At 36.3% G+C, this 22,855-nt stretch overlaps 1 protein-coding gene across 4 annotated transcripts; it reads right to left on the reverse strand.

Annotated features, from left to right (window-relative positions):
- Positions 1–66: 66 nt before the first annotated feature.
- plcg1 (phospholipase C, gamma 1) lies at positions 67–21,238 on the reverse strand. 4 transcript variants are annotated; one of them, XM_072449801.1, is made up of 33 exons: positions 21,075–21,238; positions 19,934–20,222; positions 15,546–15,698; positions 14,899–14,992; positions 14,397–14,444; positions 13,391–13,475; positions 13,215–13,298; positions 12,780–12,802; positions 12,282–12,351; positions 12,109–12,210; positions 11,886–12,004; positions 10,309–10,394; positions 9,539–9,659; positions 9,239–9,407; positions 8,437–8,559; positions 8,222–8,323; positions 7,933–8,120; positions 7,238–7,438; positions 7,049–7,168; positions 6,792–6,972; positions 6,612–6,689; positions 6,444–6,547; positions 6,265–6,358; positions 6,122–6,191; positions 5,587–5,750; positions 5,407–5,503; positions 5,083–5,307; positions 4,843–4,991; positions 4,477–4,591; positions 3,211–3,372; positions 2,641–2,729; positions 2,151–2,419; positions 67–2,078 (listed from the first exon to the last, which is right to left on the reverse strand). In XM_072449801.1, the coding sequence occupies exons 2-33, from the start codon at positions 20,148–20,150 to the stop codon at positions 2,036–2,038; spliced, it is 3,945 nt and encodes a 1,314-aa protein (XP_072305902.1). In that variant the 5' UTR covers positions 20,151–20,222; positions 21,075–21,238; the 3' UTR covers positions 67–2,035. The 4 variants fall into 4 exon arrangements, with proteins under 4 accessions (XP_072305902.1, XP_072305900.1, XP_072305901.1 ...); XM_072449799.1 differs by having other exon boundaries at positions 67–2,081; XM_072449800.1 differs by having other exon boundaries at positions 6,122–6,194.
- Between the last annotated feature and the right edge of the window lie 1,617 nt (positions 21,239–22,855).

The raw sequence follows: 22,855 nt of genomic DNA on the forward strand, positions 1-22,855 counted from the left end.
CTAATGGGAACAAGTGATAGAGACTGAACAATTTAACTGAATCTGTAATATTGAGCCACACAAACCTTTAAAGCAGTAATTATTTTATTTACTTTTAGGCTTGATTATGTTTTATATGAAAGGCAAAATTATAATGAGTACATTTCCTCCAGAGTTTTAGGCACATTACACAAAGGCATTTGTAAAATCAGACATTTGGAAACATAGTGTAGACAAGGTAAGACACTGACGGACTCTGCCCACCCAAAGGTCTTCTGAAGTCCAGTTGATTGACATCTAAAGATTGTGAGCTCAGGGAGACTGTCAGGTGCGTAGTTTCACTTGTCCTGAGCAGAGCGACCCGAGTGAGTGTGCAGGTGTTCAGACCTAGCTGGTCTTGTGAAATATGTGGCCAAATTGTGATTTACAAAGACAGAGGCATATGGACACAAGCAGAGAGGTCAGCAGTAGAAGATGAAGCTTTGGAGGGAGAGCTTTCCACACAGACCAAGATAAAATGACATTGGGATAACTCCAACAAGATGGTACATGATTTGGGCGAGGACCTGCATATTCCCTCCCTTCCCTGCTGTTTTATCATAACAATTACACTGTATGGCTTAGTCCCAGTGTATGGTCAACCACTGATTGAGAATACTGAGTTTTACATATTAAAGTACTCTTCCAACACAGTTCCTAACATAAGTCTTAATATTGACAAATTGTTACATACAAACTTGGTCAAGACTTCGAAGGCCAAGACAAAATCCAGGTGATGGTCAAGCACTTTAGTCCACTTACCCATAGCACAGAAGGCGAAGTTTAGACAAGTACAACAATTCCCATCAGGAACGTTTATGGGCGGTTCTGAATCAGCATAATGACTAAGCATGAAGCCGTTATATTTAATGTCTCAGATTCCCAGGGCTGCAGTTTACCATAAAAGGCATAATCTGATCACTCAGTCAACAGAACAACGACAAATGAGGATAATGTACTTGGGTTAACATTTACATGGGAATATTTGTAGCTGTATTACCAGTAGTCACTGTAAAACAAGCTATTAACAAAATTGTTAAAACAACTAATGCCTCCATGACCATATCTAAAAAATAATTATGTACAGCCAGTAACAAGTGTACATGGTCAGACGTCTAGATAACATTAAAAAACATTATTTATGTTTGATTTCATATGCAATCTAAAACCTTTGGGTTAGTCCCTGATGTTCAACACACCTGTGTTATGTCATGATGCGGAGGAAAAAAAGACTGAAGAGAAATTAAATAGGTGTGAGATTGGCTTAAAAGGTGCCTGCGGTGCAGAGAATGAGGGGTAGTTTGCAAGAATGTGAGGGGAAAAAAGGCCTGAAAATTAAACTCTGGCTGCTGCCTCAAGGCTGCTGCACAAAAGCAAGCTACAAATTGCCTGAAAAATATTAAATGACCTCCAAAATCAACATAAACTACATTGGAGGCACAAAGAAAAGAGACAATAAAACAACGTACTGAGCCCTCCTGTTTTACACATATACATAAAAGTCACATTATGAATGTTTAAATGTTTAAATAATTAGAATATTAAAACAGAGAAATGAGCTCTTTAAGAGCAGGTCAGCTGCTGCTGTTCTCTGGACAACAGCACAGCAGGAATAAATACAGTACATACTTATATATTCAGTTTTGCTAAAATGAGAAGGGCAACTAATTTAAACTGCTCCTTTTCCTTCCTCCAAAGTAGCTGATGTGCACACCTTTAACAAAGGAGATGTCCAACCCCCACAACACCCTAGACTTTCAGCCGTTTTGTTCCAGTAAACATAGATCACTTGTTCTTGTTTGCAGGACGTCCCACCTCTGTGTCCGAGCTCCTTCTCAGGAGAACAAGAGGCCGGACCAGGGCTTGGGCAAAAAGGCTGATGGTGGGGGTCTGGAAAATGAGAGCTGCCTGAAATGTAGGCCAAAGCGATGGTGGGCGTTTCCATGGAAACAGTGTTCACAGCAGTCAGTGACATCATCAGTACATGGGTGGGGGGGACATCCTGATTGGCTTGGACTCAGACGCGGTTCTCTCCACCCACTCGGGCCCCACGCAGCATCCTACTGCAGACACAAAGACTCAGCACAGGCTCCTGTGTGAAACACTGTTAATCATGATGCTGCAGCACACACCTCCTGTTCTGTGAGTCCATGTGGTCCAACAGTGACTGCTGGGACAGTCGAAAATTGTCCATGGGGGACTGGTAACGCGACTCAAACGACCCCTCCCTGCCCCTGTAGCCTATAGGCTGGGACTGAGCAGGGGACTGAGGCAGAGGAGACATGTTAGAGGAGAGTGACGACACAGAGCCGAACTCCCCCAAATGCTCGTGGCCAGAGGACAGGGCGACGGGTGACGACCCCGCAGCCACCAACGGACTCAGAACCTCTCCATTCTCATCCTAAACGAGAGGAAAATGTACAGCACATTTCAATGGCCAATAGCTTTAAAATTGAATATTTAGTTTTCTTTGTTTATAAAATTATTATTATTTTATTTTTTAAGCAATTTTTATTCATAATACAATAAAACATTATAATCCATTCAAATTATTTTTTTTACCCGTAAAGACTAAAAATGAATCCGATTTAAAAATAAAAATTTACAATGGTCGCATCTTACCCTGCCTCTGGTCTTCTCCATGTAGACCAAAAGTGAGGCCAGCTCCAGATCCTCATTGAAGCTGTTCTTCAGAGGTACTGACCGGTAACCTACAGAGACATCACATTAGAACAAAGGGTTACAAAATAATGCATTTAACAAATTTATTCTAAACACAGATTACGATTAGTGGTAATATCACACAATACAGTATAGATTGTGTTTATTTTCTAGAACTGGCCTGATCCGGCAACAACTGATCTTTCTTTGTCTAATTGTGCTAAATCTGGAATATTTTATGTTGAAGCTGTTGCAACACATTGATTAATATGCAATGTCCTAATTCAAATAAACAAAATAAATAAATACAAAATTTCACAAAGAATATGTATTTTTAATACTTTTTGTAGGATTAGTATGCATTACCATCTGGTTTATTATAATTCATATAAATAATAAGAATTAAATTCATAATTTCAGATGGAGTCAGGCTTATAGCATAACTTGTTTTATAGTTTGGACAATATACCTTAAAAAAAATAGAAAATAATGACTACACATAATCGCAAACAGATTATTTTATCGTGGTACCTGTCTTGAGACCCTGAATGGGGAATGTAGCCTGAGCCAGGAAATTTTGGTCATTGAACATGTCGATTTCATAGACAACGAAGCGCAGGAAGGCGAAGGCAGAATTGCACACAGTGAACTGGAATGGCTTTCTCGGCCAAGTGGGGTTTAGGCCATTGTCAGCTGCAGAGGTGAGGGGAAAAAAAATAAACATATCTATTTAGTACAATATTTTCCACTAGAATTGTATGAACTCAAAACAAAATTAAAATCGTCCGCCTTCAAGTAATTCTTTACCCTCAAAAAAAAAAAAAAAAAAAAAATTATTGTATTGTTGTATTACTGCTTGCTTGCATATATTACTATTACTAATACAAATATTACTAATACAAATATTACTAATACAAATATTACTAATACAAATATTACTAATACAAATATTTATATTTATATTTTTATATTTTTATATTTTTATATTTTTATATTTATATTTATTTTTATATTTATTTTTATATTTATATTTATTTTTATATTTATATTTATATTTATATTTATATTTATATTTATTTTTATATTTATATTTATATTTATATTTATTTTTATATTTATATTTATATTTATATATTTTTATATTTATATTTATATATTTATATATTTTTATATTTATATTTTTATATTTTTATATTTATATATTTATATATTTATATATTTATATATTTTTATATTTATATATTTTTATATTTATATATTTATATATTTATATATATTTTTATATTTATATTTATATTTATATTTATATTTATATTTATATTTATATTTATATTTATATTTATATTTATATTTATATTAATATTAATATTAATATTAATATTAATATTAATATTAATAGTAATATTAATATTTATATTTATATTTATATTAATATTAATATTAATATTAATATTAATATTAATATTTATATTTATATTTATATTTATATTTATATTTATATTTATATTTATATTAAATATAAATATTAATATTAATATAAATATAAATATAAATATAAATATAAATATAAATATAAATATAAATATAAATATTTATATTAATATTAATATTAATATTAATATTAATATTTATATTTATATTTATATTTATATTTATATTTATATTTATATTTATATTTATATATATTCCCACACGTTTTTGCAGTAGTTTGGACAACTTCCTGTTTTTCTAACAATGAGGGAACAAAAATATCTGTTGCTTTAAAAGTCAAAAAACATCAAAATAAGGCAGTCTTACCTTCAGAGTCTGTTTTTTGCTTGGCACTGTCGTACTCTGCCCCACAAACCTCGATCTCAATCAGAGGACAAACAATTCCTCGTCCGTGTTTTGGTAAATGGCGAGCTCCCAAAACCTTAAGTAAATATAAAAGGGCGATGTTTAAGGTTGGCCTTTTCGACCTTTCAAAGTTAAGTTACAATAATTTCAGCAGTTCAAATCAATGAATAAAAAGTATATATAATAATAAAAGAGCAAGAATATAGATACAGATGTTAATCCTTAAGCCGTCATGTTATCCAGTGATTATTGTGTAATTATATAATCCTTTACGTTGAACTACAATTTTTAAACTTATATACTTCTTTACAAACATCATATAACAACCTCTATTTGAAGAGACACAGGGTCCACGGTTCGAAGTGTGTGTCTATCAAAAGGATCAAAGGTGTCGTCCCTCATGATTGGCGGCTGGAGCACATACCCGCATCGCCCATTCAACATGAACAAGGCCTGGTTCATCTGCATCGGTTTATCTAAAAGGAAAGAGGTGTTAAATAAAGACACAATAAGTACTTTTATGTGACGGAGTCTGGATTTTCTTTTTTTTATAAAAGAAAGTCAAACCTGCAGTCTGGAAATTAAGTGCCACCAGTTGAGATCCACATAGCCACATGGGCAGGGGGTCGTAGTTCGATGAGTCTAGTCTTTGGCCTCTTGGGTAAATCCTGGACAGTTGTAAACGATTGTACTGTAAAAACTTCTTCCCCTTGATTTTGTTGACATATTTTTCAGCCTTTGTTTCGGGGAAAGATGACATGTCTCGAAAACAGGCTCGCTCCGTGCCGATCTCTGCAGACAAAAGATTGGGATTCAATCATAGAATAGTACACAAGTATCAAGTGATACAATAAAATCATATGTTTTTTAAGCTATATAACTTATGCTTACTTTCTTCATCAAAAGGCACAGGTCTGCAGTAGATGACCAGGTCAGAGAGTTCCAGCGCAATCTTCTTCCTTCTCTCCATCATCTTACCCTCTTCCAACTAATGAAAATCATGAAAAAAAAGACCATTATTATACACACTACATTAAGTATCTACAAACCAGTAAGACGGGGTTAATTTACCTTGGCCTCTGAGGTCATTGCCACCTCCCGGATCTTCAAAACCCATTGGTTGAGTTCTTCTTGGCTGTTAGCAGCGACATCCAACACTGGACCTAGTCTCATCGAGGGATTTGGTGCAAGAGAGAAGACGTGCTGTCGACTTCCTTTACCTTCAGGCCGTATAGCTGGACACATTAATAAATAATAAAGATGAAAACAGAAAAGCTCCAAATAAATGAAAATTCACTTTTCTCCCTTCTAAAATAAAGATGAAACTATTGTGGCAACCAAATACACCAAAACAAACAGTATGCTACAAGTGCACCGTAATACCACTAGGTGGAGCCACAAGCATAGACAACTATAGGGTCCTCAGTCCAGAGCAAAACAATAACAGATTCAATATATTTCAAAATTACCATCACTGCCAAGTTACCAAGACCAATTACTAAAAGCTACAAAATGAAATAAGAGACCCAAACCATATATTTTCTGGCTTGTTACAATATAAAGGGTCAGTTTGTACATCTGTCCAGGGGAAAGGAGGCCAGCTTACCAATGTGACAGGATGACACATCAACACTTCCTCTGAGAAGATCTCCCAGGGGGCTGTTTTCTGTTACCTCCTGCTGAAAGAAAAGCAAGTAAAGTTTTATTTCGAACATGTGTCTAAACCATTATTTAGAGTCTTTTTCTTACAGCTCTGTCAGGCTCTGCGGCTGTGGGAGGAATTGCCTCGACATAGTTGGCAGGAAACCACAGCTGCTTTTTCCCTCCACAGTCACCTTTCCACCTTTGAGAAAACAAACATGTGTGACAAAAGAGCATGAAGATTTGTAGGATAAACACGAGCAAATCAAGTATAGAGGGTCAATTACCAGCCTCCTTCCTGTTTGTCCACGTTGCTGATGATGGCGTTCTTTGTAAAGGAGAGTTCATCATCTCTCTGAGCTTTATACTCGTACATAGCTTTAACCGTACACTAAAAATAAGAGTAAATAATTATGTTTCTGTTAAACACACCAACAAAGTCACAAAGCACCTACTTTGAAAGTCGGCATTTGATTGGCCTCAACGTAAAACCCAGGGTTTCTCCCCTCATACAGTGATCCATAGTCAGGCTCCTAGAGTGATTGAACACAAGTTAATAGTCTAAAAACTAATGAAACATTTATTTTATTACCGTAAATACATTTTATTTAATTTTCATGTGATTCTGAACTCACAGCAGTGCCTATCTTTTCCAGTGTGTCCTCATTTATTGGATAGCGGAGCTTCATTTTGCGATAGAGAGGGTGCTTCTCATAGTAGCTGATAAGATCGACGAGGCTGTCAAACTCTGAGGTTCCCAGCACCACAGTCTGTCCCTCCTGCTGCACACGGCAGTGCTTTATCTTTCCCTCCGCTCTGTGACAGAGACAGACATAATGGTCAGGGAGAAGTTTGTCTTGTACGGCTTTAGCAGATGTGGAATCCATTTTACCTGAAGGAAATGGCAAAGGAGTTTGGTTCTGCTCTTTTTCTTACAAGAAACGCCCCGTCACGTGGGACTCTCATCAGCATGTTTTCAGCCTGGCTCCTCGACAGGTTAGCGTGGTACCACCTGAGACAAACACATATCATTAGGCCAATAGTGGAATTATTATGCTCAATAATCTAAGTCGTTACTCACTCTTTGCTCTCATGGGCATTGGTTTGTGGCACTGGCTCAGTCAGTTTCATTTCAAACTCATTGCAGCGTAGCGCCACCTGCTGGTAGTGCCCAATAAGGGCATATAGGGTGTCAAATACCAGATTGTCTGTTAGGTAGAACTTTGGGGAGCCAGCTTCCTGTCGTGAGTGGATACGACAATGTTGCACCCGCCCTGAACGCCTGATAGACAAGAACAAAAAGTATATTTCATTTGAACTTACATTTACGGGATTTAATTTACATGTGCTGTAGTTTTGCTGTAGTTTTGATACAGGTTAGAGTTAAATATGCTGCCTTTGGTGTAACAATAATATATACAATCAATATTAATGGATAGGATGTTGAAACATGCAAGTTCCACACACATTCAGGTCAGTTCAACTAGAGTTAATAAAGATTCCTCATGAAATGTGACCATGTAACATGTAAATTGAATCATGTGAATGGACTCGATCTCACTTTTTTCCCTTCAATGAATACTTTTTTAATGTTCTAATTGTATATTTTTGTGGGACCATCCTGGTTAGATAAAGAATTTAAAGAGATAAATCATACAATTATCATAACATAATTATCCTATAATTTTGTGGTTTAGGGAAAATAATTATGTGACCGAAACTAATGGTTCAAGTTAAGGACTAGGAATATTATGACAATCACGTTCAGAGCCTCACCAGAAGGAAAGAGTGTAGTCCCCCACAAAGGTTTCGCTCTCACGAACAAGAAAGGAGCCGTCAGGTGCACCAGTCTCCAGACAGTACTCTGACAGCAGCCGTTCTGCGATCTGCCGACCATCACGACCTGCACCTAGTTTACCATGGAACCACTTTTCCGTCACATGTTGGTCGACACCGTTAGACACCTGGGACAAACAGAGCCAGGCTAACATTAAGACCAGTTACCAAATGAGTGGTGTATGAGTGCTAAGCAAGAAGTTATCGGTAAACTGTTGTCTGCACTGACCTCTCTGTGCTCCTCCTCGTCATCATTGCCCTGATTATTCGATGTCTCTTCGGAGTAGTAGATTTTACTGTTTGTCAGGACAAAGAAATGAGGGTACCACTCCTATGGGGCAAAAGACAAACAGATTTCAAATACAACCAAGATTGATTCCTTGATGGGGTTTATTTGTACATTTTGAAATCATGATTTATTTGGGAGAAATGAACCCTACTCACATGGTTGATTGGGTCCTCGAGATACAGAATTCCATTTTTGATAGAGTTACTGATGTCGTTCTCAGAGTATGGAGTGGAGGTGGACACTTCTTCGTAGGCACTGCCCTCTGCAAGTTTCTTATGCTGTAAAGAGAGGATTTCAAAGGGTGAAAATCTAAATTTACAACTGAATAGTAAGGCATATTAATGTGGACAAAAAGATAAAAGAAAAACAATACTGTGGACCAGTTACATAGTTAATACATTCGTTCCAAAACGTGGCATGAGTTGAGAAAAGACGTTTTATGGCTCAAAATGAGACGAAAAAATGTTCCATTTACTGTTTTTGATGAAAAAATTATGACTGTTTTGTCAAAACAGTTTCACATCAGCTTCTGCTGGGTCAACTTTAGTAAAATTCTAACTAATAAAAAGAATAATTGTTAGACAATTTGCAAAACAATTGTTAATTGCAGCCATAAACAACTAAATTGACTGATATTATTAGATACTTTGTGTTGATAAAATGTGCTATAAATATAAAGAAAGATTGCATGGGATATGATAATTAATTGTAAATGTAGTTTGTAAAGCCTACAGGCCGAGAAATAAAAAAGGAAAAGGCTGTGGTTGCCACTACCAAATACATTTATCACCGTGCAAAAAGTCTAAATTTAAATTGAACATGCAACTATTCCCTATAAACGTGAAAAAGTATGTTTCAGAAATGCACTCCATTGCAATCATAACTATTTATGTTTATACCACAGAAACTGAGAAAACGCATTTAACGATCGATATAATAGAGCAGGTGAGGGCTGACCTTGATGAGGATCTTTCTTTTGAGTTGATTTGGAGAAGGGAGGCCATCAGCCGCGATATCCACCGCTTTGGTCAGCAGCATTTCCCCAAAAACCTTCTTAAAGAATGTGGCCATGTTCCTCTGCTGCACGATGCTACAGTGGTCCTCAATGGACAAGATGATAGGATACCTGTGGGAAAACATGTGGTTAAGGTTTATTTGTGTCAGCCATTACTTTTTACAAAATAAACAATATTTATGATTTTTAAAAGAAAGAAAAAACAGATTTGAAGAGCTGTAGTTTACATTAAAGACACTCACTCAGATGTAACAAAAGCGTGCTCTTTGATAGTGTTCAGAACATCACAAAACTTTATCTTTGTGGTGAGGGTGTGTCCGTGGTAGATGACTGGCATGCCATCTGGACCATCCCAGCAGTCCACTGAAGAAAAAAAAAGGATCAAATTAAACAAACGCATGTATACATGTTTGAGTCACTGTTTTTTTTTTTTTTTTTTTGTAGATCCATTGTCCAATTTTAGTCGTTTGTGTCTTTTCCTTAAAAATGTGTTCACTGCCATCTATCATGAGCCATTTCCAAATCAAACAAACTAAATAATATCGGCTATATCAGATCTCTTTTTTAATAAACAAGGGATACAAAAATGTTAAAGGTGACTTGAGCATTACATTGACGCCACAATTTCATATTAGGACTAAAATCTTTTGCCTTTATGATTCCATCTTATTCAAATTGAGTATAGAAAATACTAGATGTGCATTGTGGGTGAATTATGTGATGTGTGGCTTTGTTTGAAAAGCAAAATGACCATTGTAGAGGCTGTAATCCAGGTCTATTCATAGAACCTGTCCGACTGGGCGTCGGTGTAAAGACCATATCATGAAGTGACGGTTATGCAAGTCTGTCTGCGTAAAGAGGTGTGTCTAGTCGTCTGCCTCAAAAGTAAAAAAATTAAAAGGATATGAAGAGGTGTCTGGAAGGTTAATTGTCAAAGTTGAAACAAAAGTTGTGGTGATATGATAGTTTGTGGTTTAAAAGTATGTGGCGTTTGTTTATCACGTCTACCCACGTTCGATGCAGCGGCAGCCCATTCTCAGACAGCGAGCGTACGCCTCCAGGGACGACTCACTGGAAAACTGGTCTCCCGTCAGATACCTAAAAATAGGAGGGCAATGTCAAAGTACACACGCATAAATCACATACAAGACGCATTTCAACAGAAGTGGAAAATGTACTGTTACCGGTACTGTTAATATCAAAATATTTGTGAACTGAAAATAAAAAAAAATATATTTTAGAACCAAAACTTTCAAGCTTTTACAGGAGTCAAATAATTTATTTTTAGTACACTATACAGTTTTAGTAATTATATATATATATATATATATATATATATATATATATATATATATATATATATATATATATATATAAATATATATATATATATATATATATATATATAAATATATATATATAAATATATAAATATATATATATAAATATATATATATATATATATATATATATATATATAAATATATATATATAAATATATAAATATATATATATAAATATATAAATATATATATATAAATATATATATATATATATATATAAATATATATATATAAATATATAAATATATATATATATATATATATATAAATATATATATATATATATATATATATATATATATATATATATATATATAAATATATATATATATATATAAATATATATATATATATATAAATATAAATATATATATATATATATATATAAATATATATATATAAATATATAAATATATATATATAAATATATATATATAAATATATAAATATATATATATAAATATATAAATATATATATATAAATATATATATATATATATATATATATAAATATATATATATAAATATATATATATATATATATATATATAAATATATATATATATATATAAATATATATATATATAAATATATATATATATATATATATATATATAACAAACTCACTGGTGCAATCACATACAGTACATATGGTACACAATCTAATAAAAACATATTAAAGATCGGCTGATAAAAATCATATTGCTTTCTTTTGAGCCCCGCCTCACTATACGAGAATTCACCATCTGAGAACCCTTGGCAAGGCACAGTTTGAGTAACTCAAACAATACATTTCGGTTTGAGGTAGCCCAAAGTCTGTGTCTATATTCAATGCACTATGGATTCTTGAAACTACATTTGAGACCGGGAGAGTGCATACCAGTGCAAGTTACCCTTCACTCACAATGGGATGATGTGGGAAGGCAGTTTCGAACAATCTAAAAATTAAACAGGAATGTGTAGGATGGACATGATTGTTCACTTTGGTCTCTGTCCCAAAACTTAACATCCTTTGATACAGTAATAGAAAGATACAGGTCAGAAATGTGTTCAAACTGAATAGTATCAAGGAAATTTCTGTTCTGCTTGCATTAGGTGCAGTTTGACATTTGATTTCATACACTAAAATATATTTGTCAAAACTGCAGAGAAATCAAGCATAGAATATTTCCCTCTGTGTACAAGATACAGGGGTATGTAGGTTGTTCGGTTTGTGTTATTAACATGCCATTGGTGCAGTACTCACGTGTTGTGTGAGGAGGAAATCCAGTAGTGGGACAGAGGGTTGTTCATGTTGTCAGGACACACCTGGTCTAAGGACGAGTCCCAGATGGTGTTCTCCTTGGAAAACAGGTACGTCAGGAACTAAAGGAGACAGAAACAGAATTAGACACATATCATAGGGAGAAAATGCCATAGCAGTGCACGTAATAAAAAATAAAACATTTATGAAATTAATGGGATTATACCTCTTCTTGATCAAAATAAGTTTGGCCCACTTCCCGCAGTGGATGTTTCAAATAACTGAACATAAACTCTTTCACTTTGTTGTTGTCTGTGGCCCATATTTCCTGAAAACACATTTAACATTAATGAAATTTAAGATAATAAAAATTAAATCAAACTGCATTGTGTTAATTACATTTTGATGTTCAAGGAGGAAGTTCTTGAATTCTTCGAGGGAAATCGTTGTTTCTGGTCTATCAATATATCTGAGAAAGACAAAATATTTACAGCAACATCAGAGACAATAAACTCATCTCTACGACTAAATGTTTTGATCCAGATTAGAAAATGTATATCTTTCAGTATGTACAATGTTTAACGTTGTTATATGTTTTATATGCAGTTAATCAGAATTCATTATATTAAAACACATATTTACATAAATAAATGAATATACATTATAAACTACAGTATATAAACTTTAAAAAAGGGTCAAAACCATTAAATTAGCAAAAAGCATCATGTATGTCAATGCAGCTTTTTCTATGTATAAAAGATATTGTTCAATCACTAGGACAGTAACAGATTAGACTGTATACATATTGTATTCTGTATTTTCACTTATTGCCTTACTTCACACAAAGAATGACAAAATACAGATAATGACATTTCCCTTATTGAATATTAAACCTACCTTTGTAGAAACGGGATTTCCAACTGAAAGAATAAACAAAGACAATGCATTTAAATTTTGTCAAAGTGCTGCGTCAAAGTGCACCATCACTAGATACGTATGTAGATGATGAACACATATAGATTGTAAGCGGGGGGTGCGGTGGGGGGATACAGGATGGTCCGGGGCAGTGAGGTCATCCATTTAGCGTGACCCCAGCCAGTCTGTCGGCCCATTTTCCTATCCGCCGATGTGTGTGTGGCTGTGCAGTGTGTCCTTTATGTCTGCACCAAGAGGGTTTGAGTGCAGGTTTTAGCAGGATCCTATTGATCCAAAAGCCATTTGAGTATGCACTGATGGGGGAGGAGGGTGGAAGCTGCACGTGGCCCTCTCCATCATGGACTGGGACTGATGAAATGTTTTGAAGTCAAATTAGATGCATGTTCATGTTCTTACATTTTTTTGCGCATCAAACATGAGGCTTCTATACAGCTGAGCAAACTGACTGAAAGAGACGTCGCCATTTCTCATCTCAGAGTCCTGGGAAAACACCGTACACAAAAGGAACGTGAAAAGCAATGGAAAAAAGTAAAGGCCGTTTTGGGACCGTTTGGTAACAAACAGGACGCTACCTGAAGTTTCTCTCGAAGGAACCTCATGTTGGGCACCCTGTAGTTGACCTGGCTGAGCATGTTCTTTAGATCTTTGCAGGAAATCCTGAACAGAAAAAGAAAAACATTAATAAGCACGTACCAGTTTGAATTTAGAGGCAAAAATTGGACTGTGGTCATTTTCTGCATATAGCTCTCCTGTAAACGCTTTACTTTGCCACACAATCTGCTATTTTAACAATATATAATATTATACTGTATAACATTTGTAAAAAAATATTATTTTCAATAACTGTACCTATATAGCAAACATGTCATTATTATTTGACTTCACATACCTGGTAAAAACACGTTTTACTCTTGATTTCTCGATGTAGGCCATGTTTAGTCTTGGTTAAATTTGGATTTTTATTTTTACATTCAAGTTATGTTATCAAGTCATTATAATAATTTGCATAATGTAGTCCTCACCACAGTACAATCTTTAAAATCGTAATATCACACAATGTACTAAAGAATTTCGGGACGAGGACAGAACACAAACTCATGTCAAAAGCCTGATAACATTTTAATAACTACATATCGAGCCACACGTCACACAGGCCTTCCCCTGATATTTCAAAGGGCTTTTGGACTTGGGACACATGAGACAAACAGCTTTCCATCCTCCACAGTGCGTTTCCTGCAGCAGGAAGAGGAGCTGTGTGCGACAGAGAGCTCAGTTCCTTCTATAAACCTCCGACACCTCATAGCAGACGCACAAGAACTAATGCTTCTACAACGATTATTCCCCACAGTAGAACCAGTTTGAAAATTGTGCTCGCTATTAATAACTAGTTATCCATTACTGAAAATATTATGAGGGGGTTTGGGTAAAAGTATCATGTTACTCTCCTCCTCTGGTCATCACCCTAAAGTGGCGTCGTTTGTTACTGCACTGTGGTAGGACATGCGCCGCCTCGAGACGACCTGCCCAATCGAATTATCTCCATTTCCTGTGAGGAAGATTCGATCAGGTCCGACTTACCTATCCTCTCGGTTACGATCCACGGCGTAAAACTGCTTGCGTAACCACCTGCAGAAGAGCAGATGAAGGAGTCAGAAACATACGTGATCAAGCAAAACAATACAGATGAATATTTTAAGGTTTGGTAATGCTTGTAGTAGAAATTCAGCAATATATTGTTCAACACACATAGTAATAGTAACAAATGAGCCACACCACTACAAATTAGGTGAGGTAGAGGAGTTCTTAATGAATTATTTCAATATTTTTTTTGTTATTATTATTATTTTTCAATTAAATTACAAATGTGTTCGACTGTGGTTCTGATATTATGGTACAGCGATAAACACAGCCCTTTTTATGAAGGTACTCAGCAGTTTTGGCCATTTGAGTGATTTAGTTGTATAATTAAAGCTTGTGGATTAGCCAACTCTGCACATATTATAAACAAGAGCACCCGGCGGACACAAGGAGAACATGTGACACCTGTATGAAAACTACAGACCACTGATCTGCGTCTTACCCCTCTATCTGAAGTGGTGTTGGGGATTTCAGTGTATCGGCCACAAGCAAGTTCAAACCCTTAACCCACATAGTCATCTCTTCATCAGATGTGGCTGTAAGCAAACAAAACAAACATATATATGCAATGTTACACTGAAGAATGCAACGCAAGGGACTATTTCTTCACAAAGCACATACTAGTCTAAAGGTGCAAACTGGTTCGACATTGACTGACCGAAATGTACCGCAATAGCACTGAGGTCCTCCATCTGACAGCAATGTAACCTTTTAAAAATGGAAATTCATGATTTTCCTTATCCAAGTTAAATTATCCTTGATTTAGTCTCTGTTAAGTTTATATCTGGACAGAGTTTGACTAACTTATTAAAGCACAAACATCATTATTTTTTAAATGATTGCGATAAAAAGGTATATTCAAATATTAAATTGCAATAATTTCCAATATTGTGCAGCCCTTTCACATAGCCGTTGAGTTTTATGTGACTACCTAGAGATTTAAATGTATATTGTCGCAAAGCATTAAGCAGTTCACCCCATTTACATTTGTTACATTTTAAGATGAAGTACTTTTGCAGTGGTTTCTTATTGACAACAGTAGCTATACGTTCATATTTCACTGTGACTGTAACAAAACTGCGTCTGCACCTGCCAGGCTGAGGGACCGGAGGCGGAATTCTGTGCCATACAGAATCACAAAGCAGTGAGCCGGTTCCAGTCGAGCCGCGGAGTCCTCCACATAACGCTCAAAGTCCCGGGACTTCTGACCTGGACGGATCTCCTTGATCTCCCGAATGTCAACTGTAGAGAAAGGAGAATTTTGATCATGGGAAAAAAATCTGATGGGTCAAAGCACACAAATGACTATGAGATCAAAATTAAATCATGATGGTTAGATTCATGAATAATGTATAAACCCTCCAATATCGTCGTCATTTTTGTTATTGTTATTTACACTAAAATAGTTTATATCATATGCCAAGCAAAGGGTCAAATGTCACAAAAGGGACATCAAATTAAATGTAATTCATTCATAATTCCATTTTTGGTAAAGAAAAAAAAAAAAAAAAGTAAGTTTTAAAATAAAATTGACAGAAATATCACAAAGGTGTTATTATTGGGCCTAGCTGAATGTAGTCAAACACACAAACTCCTGCTCTTCTTCCTGCCTCCAAACCACACATCCTGTGCTTTCGTCACCTCCACACCACATGTGCAGCAGTGAAGGTGATTCTGTCTCTGCAAAAACATTACATCGAGTTCACGTTTCGCTCACCTGTTGGTTGTGAAAAAGAGCCAGGACAACAGAAAACACAATAACACACCTGGACCAAAAAAAAATATTTTACATCTTTGCACAGGATTAAATTAATTAAAACTAAGGATTTCATTTAATGAGCGATTTAAGCACTGTATATTTAAGGGGTTTAAAGATTATTCAGTTCATCAATGATATATTATATTTCATGTCCCCAAAACAGTCATATGAACTGAAAAATAATGACAAAGGAATAGGGTTGAACCAGGTTTATCAATGAATTGCAACTAATTGATGATGAGATAATTGTCAGCTAATTTAGTCATCTGTAGTCTACTCTATATACAGTGTAAAATATCCAATGTGCCGAGAGAAGAGGTTTTATGACTTAGATAAAGTCAATACCTGACAATGTAAGCAGAAAGGTGTGTCTTTTTATTTTAAAAAGGTTTTGCCTGTAAATATCATCATCATCAGAATTTCCGACTCCTCACGTGGCAAAGCTTTATCTGGGTTAAATTTAGGAGAAATGTTAAATGTTTTTTGCAATCTAAACTAATTGCTAGATTAAATGACTAGCTAAATAATTGTTAGTTGCAGCCCTAATTGAAAAATGTAATACAATCTACACTACAAAACGTAAACTTAAATGAAACCACTGGAAATCCATATGTCAGATGTGAGAACAGCATTTATCAGCATGTTTATATTACATTAACTATACTTCAAGTTTGAGTTCATAAATCATGGTCACCCTGATTACCATACTCGCATCAGATTTTGCATGTCATTTAAATAATCTTTAAAGTCACGATTAAAGTTAACTGAATCATCTTAACATCCCTAGTCACATCAGGTTCTGCTTGAGCGCTTCTACAAAACCTTATGACAATGACAAATGCATTTGTTAAGACACTCCAAGTCCCAGAATCACCAAATCCACAATAATAAAAAAATGGCAGGAAGAACATGCAGTTACTTGTGGGTTTGCAATATGTACCATCAACAACAAAAGCCTTAATTGCCTTCATACATTTGCCCTCACATTGATATGGCGCTGGCATGTTATATCTTAATACTAGCCTAAACATTTAATGACCAAAGAAGTTATCCAAGGGTCACACAGATATTAACAATATTTTTTACGCCAAATATGTATTTTAGGGTCTCAAATAAAGCAGATCAGATTAGCCGTCGTTCCACCCCCAACAAACAAACACATTTCTGCAGAATCTGAAATTGGAAAAACTCAGTCAGAGCGATGATGTTGAAGCATAAATTTCCATTCTGACGTACCACATGAGCACATTAAATTCATATTATCTGTGAACCAACTAATCGAGTAGTAACTTCAAATTTCATAAAGATTTATTCACTTAAATATAGACAAAAGTGAATCTTGTCTTGCTTTAAGGCATTTATACTAAATAAATGTTAAATAAGTAACATTATTATGCTTATTTAATTTTTTTTTAAATAAAATTCACTTACTGCACTGGCAGATAATTTCAAGGACATTTCTGCCTAAAACAAGTATTTTTCTAGTTTTAAGAAGGTGTAATTTTGGAGCTCATGCTGCTGCAGCTTGACATCAGTGTACAAGCCTCAGCAGCATTACGACGCTTATCGTGTGCTTTGGAATAGACTCATAACCGACATATCGGTCCAATATTTGGTCTTTTATACAGCAATTATTGGCCTTGAAGCTCAGTCTATCTCAGGGGTTTAAACAAAAATGAAAATTATGAAAATGTATTTACACATTATTCACTCAGCATGGGTGCGATAATAATACTTGTGTTGATATAAATGAAGTTAGAGATTGGTTTTATTGGCGGTTTCTCCCATTGACTACATTGTATATACCAGTAGCGTGCGTAGACTTTTAAGGATGGGCAAGCCGACCTGGGTGTTCATCAATATTTAGTGGATAATAGAAAAGTGATGGGAAAAAAATGGGAGGGTGGGAATTGAACCAGGGGCTCCCACATGACGGGCAAACACCCCACATGACGGGCAAACACCCCACATGACGGGCAAACACCCCACATGACGGGCAAACACCCCACATGACGGGCAAACACCCAACATACTGAGCTACACTCTTTACACTTGACACTGCTGTTACTTTGCCTCTGATCGACCCTGCAAACATCCTGGATTCTCACAAAGGTTTATTCAGTGTTGTTTGAGCATAGATCCATGGGTTTGAGGCTGCGTGGTCCTCAGAGCATGTGCAGACCTCTAAAAGAAGCTGCTCTCTGCTCTGGTTCTAAAAGCTCATGTTAGAGAGCGGAGCATGAACGGGCCTCTGAACACAGACACAGAGCAGCTAAAGCAGAATCATGCTTCCTGAGCAGTACTGCCCAGCGACCTTTAACGGCCGGTAAATGACACCTTGAGTTCAGCCAGATATATTTTAGAACAATTCATACATAGTTGCGACACACAGTAATTTTAACATTTGCTTACATTTGGCACATGTTTTTGAACTGCCGACTAATTAATACTAATAATACAAATTATTTTAACTCCCACAAATTGAGAAACATTTACTGTAACTCAACATACATTTGTGGGCCTTGCAATGGAATTGTAACGGAAAGTATTAGTTATTGACCACAACAGCAAGTATTTGATATTCTATAAGCACAAAAAAATCTATAATCACACCATTCCCAAAACAGCTCCAACTATAACAAATTCCCAAATTCTTAAAGCTAGAACACACATAATGTACAGGGCTGTATGAATGAAACCAAAAGAGAAAAAGAGTAGCTTTATATTTAGCCTCTAGTTGGATCTTTCGTGTAAAAAAACAGCTGCTAAATTGTTCGCAGACGGCCCGACACTTCCAGTAAAAACTCCCATCTTCTATTTCTGAAACTTAATGAATTTGACTCGAGTATCAGGTGGCAGAGATGAGCTCATGATGCACGAAAGCTTTAGTGTTTTGAAAATGATACTCTTCTTCTTCAACTAAAGAAAAAAGAAAGCCTGCCAATCTTTCTGCAGCAGCATCCGGAGCAAATCGCAGCTGTGCACAAGGCATCCTGTTGCACAAGAAGCACAGACAGCAATCTACCCGTTCTAGGGTGGTACAGTGGAGGGGACCCTTTCTGATAAGGGATATTCACTCACAATCAGTTGGTCAAAAAAAATCCTTGAAATAACAATTAAAAACTGAAGGAGCCATTACTTTTGCCATCACAGCAAAAAAAAAGAAAATAAACACCTCTATTTAATTAATTATTGGGTTTTAAAAAGCCGTCAACTGATGAATGTAATAGTATAGCAACAAAGATACAACTAATAAATTGTTGCTGTAACTTCATACAAGATCAACGATGTAGTAAGCATCCCAAGCAGAACAAACTATTTAAAATGAAGGCTCAGGTGATATAATCACCTGACATAGGCACTGGGCTGAGCACATTAACACATTATTTAAGACTGTCCTGGACCAAACAGCTGCAGCGTAATAGTGTTGACAACAGTACAAACATGCCACTTTCTGCTTTTTGAATGCACATGGCAATCTGTACCATAATGTAAGCTCAAAATATTCAACTATTGTTTATTTAGGAGAGCAAAAGCTGATATGTGACATGTACCATTATATAGCAATGGAGCTCATGTTAATAAAGCCTATTACGTAGTTTAATCAGAGTGCACACTTTGTAAGAGAAAATTGACTGTATTGAGTTTGGAACACCGTTTATATCGGTCTCCAGACCGATATGCAACTCTTGTGCATGTGTTTGTCTTCTGTACTTACTTTCTCCTTCTATTTTATCTGTGCCCCTGGTCCAGATAATAGTCTTGGTTTCCAGTTTGACTTGGAAAGTCCTTCTTTCTGGACGCTGGGACTTTTTGGAGTAGAAAAGCGTAAGCACGGTGCCCAGCTCCAGGTCTCGGTACAGGTTGTTCATCTCGGTGTCGCTGTCCATCCACGGGACAGGCCCATTGGAAAAGAGGCCCGAGGTCCCAGCCATGTTCACTTCCCTCGTTTGTTAAGCGTTTCCTCTTTAGAACAATCTGCTCAGGCCAGGCCTAGACAGGGATACCTAGAGCAGGAGCAGAGGGGAAACCCATGAAACTCAGAGACCACAACTGTAGGTTACAAAACTAACACATAGTATTTATACAGAATAATATAGAATAATGTGCCATAGTGCGGGATACCTATATTTAATAATCTAGCCAGTAACCACCATACACAATGACAAGTTCATATTTTCCCAGTCCAATATAAAGAAAAACCCTAATGTAATATTTGAGCCATGTCTGAATATGTGGAAATATTAAGAAGGGACATAAAATCATATGACAGCGAACTAACCTAATTAGGCCTACTGTTAGTCAAATAAGAAGGCGGACTGGCACGTTTATGTTGTGTATATAATATGTCCATATAGCCTACTTTGTTGCAAATAACACACCGTAATTATCCAGGCATGAGGAAACAGGCCATGTCACCTTGCATGTCAGTTTAGTCTAAAGGATAAAGAAGGCCCAATGCAAATCTGCAAATTAATTACACCTCTTGCCTACTGTAAGCTCAACAACAACTCCACATCTGGGAGAACTTTCACCCCAAACCCCTGGAACCGGCCACAAACTCTGACAAATAACGCACCCTTCCCTTGGAACAGACACCACATTATAAAACTGGAGAACAACTGGTATTGAACGGTAACAAGAACCGTCTGTTCCGTGCCATTTTCCCAGCGTGGAAACGAACAGGGCGAGCTCGCGTTCGTCTGGGCCGGGAGGATAAATACCGCACGTTTTCCCCCACAACACCAGCGCAGAGAAAACGTGTCTTTGACTGCGTTTAATCATCATTCTCTCCGCATCTCCGGGGACTGTACGGCAAAATAACAGCCGTAAAAACACGTCTGCGCCGCCGTACGTACCGCCGCAATCTCGGCCCGAGCGCACATCTCCCGTCCCTCGACTGAAGTCCCCCGCTCCGCTCTGGCGTTTTTCTCCCCCCGGTCTCCACTTCCACTTCCTCCCGAACCTGGAATGTCCCGGGATTAAATCATGGCCAGTTTCGGGGGGGTTAAAAAACGCAGCGATCCCGACGACGTTGTTGTTGTTGTTGTTGTTGTTGTTGTTGTTTCCCCCGTTTCGCCCCCCTGGCCCCCCGGGTGACCGCAGAGAATCGGGGAGACAGCGAAGAGCCGAGGCAAGACAAGGCAAGTTTGGTGCGCTCCGGAGTCGGCCACAGTCAGGGGCCCTTCCCCCAGTGCGCACCAGCGGCGTCAACAGGCTTCACAATAAAAGCGGGACAAACACAGGCTTTATTGTTGTGAGTTTGTTTGTTTGTTTGTTTGTTTGTTTGTTTGTTTGTGTGTGTTGTTTACTCGTGCACACGCGTTTCAATGTTTCCAATGCGTTTCTTTCTGATTATGGTGGCACAAGTGTATTTTTATATCGATAACATACATCTATCATATCATGTTTTAGTGCATGTGTTTAATATTTAAAGGTGCACTGTGTAACTTTACTGGTGCGGATCCAACCCCTGCTCGTCTCCAAGGAAATGTTAGTTATTTTTCCATGAATGTTCCACTGTATTTTATTTATTTTATTTATTTTATTTATTTTATTTATTTTATTTATTTTATTTATTTTATTTATTTATTTAAATCAATGCTGTTTTTATTGCCAAACAATAATCTGAAAACATGTTCTTGCTGTGAGTGGGCTCGCCTCTCCACAGATTTGGGGTGCAAAACGTTACGTGGAATTCTTTCTTTTAATAAAATGTGTGCATTGACAAAACAGAAACTGCCTCGCTACATTTCTTTTTTATCTCTTTGGGCACAGATCATTTTCTGCCTCATCTCTGAAAGCTCCGATGCACTACGTTCAGCATTTTTGGACCAAACCCTCTCTTTTTTTGGTCAAGTTGGCCTTTTATAAACCCCAAACGTAACGATGAAAGTGACGTACGTTGCATTTTTGTGCGTACACATCCTTGACGCCACAAAGCTATAAATGACGCCAAAAGGCCATGGTACAGGTCTGGGGTCTCAATTGCTTGACCCAATGGACAGATATATGTGTAACTGCGGAACATTCCCTATCTGCAACGTGATAACCTCTTTTATGTTATACTTAACCCAAATATATTTCCTTTTTTATGTCTATGGCAATACAAAGAGCAACAAAGTGGGATTTTGTTACGTTAATGTCTACTCTTTCATGTTTTTTTTCAACATGTGCACATATAAATACTGTTTCCAATTCACGTTCAACTTTGACACTGACATAATATGCAAAACAACCCACTTTTGTCCCTCTAAAATGTAATGAATAATACAAAACTTGTGTCCATCATCCTCAATACATCCATGGCATAATTTAACGAGCGGCACTTTTATTTTGAAAAACACTTCCCATGCCTTTTAGAACTTCCCTTCATGACGTTACTTTCTACCTGAATTTAACCTGTTTATTTTCCTGGAAATTGCTGATTCATTTGTTTAAGCACAAAGATGCATTTCCTTTGAATGTCGTAAACCTATGTCTAAAGGCACTGTCTTTGGGACACGCAAAAACATATGGGACACACACTTTTGTAACAAGTTTAATATTTTTTTTTAAAACTACAAAGCTACAGTAAGCATCCAACCATTCAAGATGAGAGATAAACATTTAAAATCAATCAAACAGCAAGAATAACCGC

Source organism: Eucyclogobius newberryi, unplaced genomic scaffold (assembly GCF_026437365.1).
Source record: "Eucyclogobius newberryi isolate DKJ021-1_F unplaced genomic scaffold, fEucNew1.0.hap1 SCAF_17, whole genome shotgun sequence".
Classification (NCBI taxonomy): Eukaryota; Metazoa; Chordata; class Actinopteri; order Gobiiformes; family Gobiidae; genus Eucyclogobius; species Eucyclogobius newberryi.

Coding starts and splice junctions, on each gene's coding strand:
- plcg1 (XM_072449798.1), bottom strand. CDS start 20,150: ATGGCTGGGACCTCGGGCCTCTTTTCCAATGGGCCTGTCCCGTGGATG. Junction 12,352..12,779: donor GAAATCCCGTTTCTACAAAG/GTAGGTTTAATA, acceptor TGTCTTTCTCAG/ATATATTGATAGACCAGAAA. Junction 10,395..11,885: donor ATTTCCTCCTCACACAACAC/GTGAGTACTGCA, acceptor TCCTATTTTTAG/GTATCTGACGGGAGACCAGT.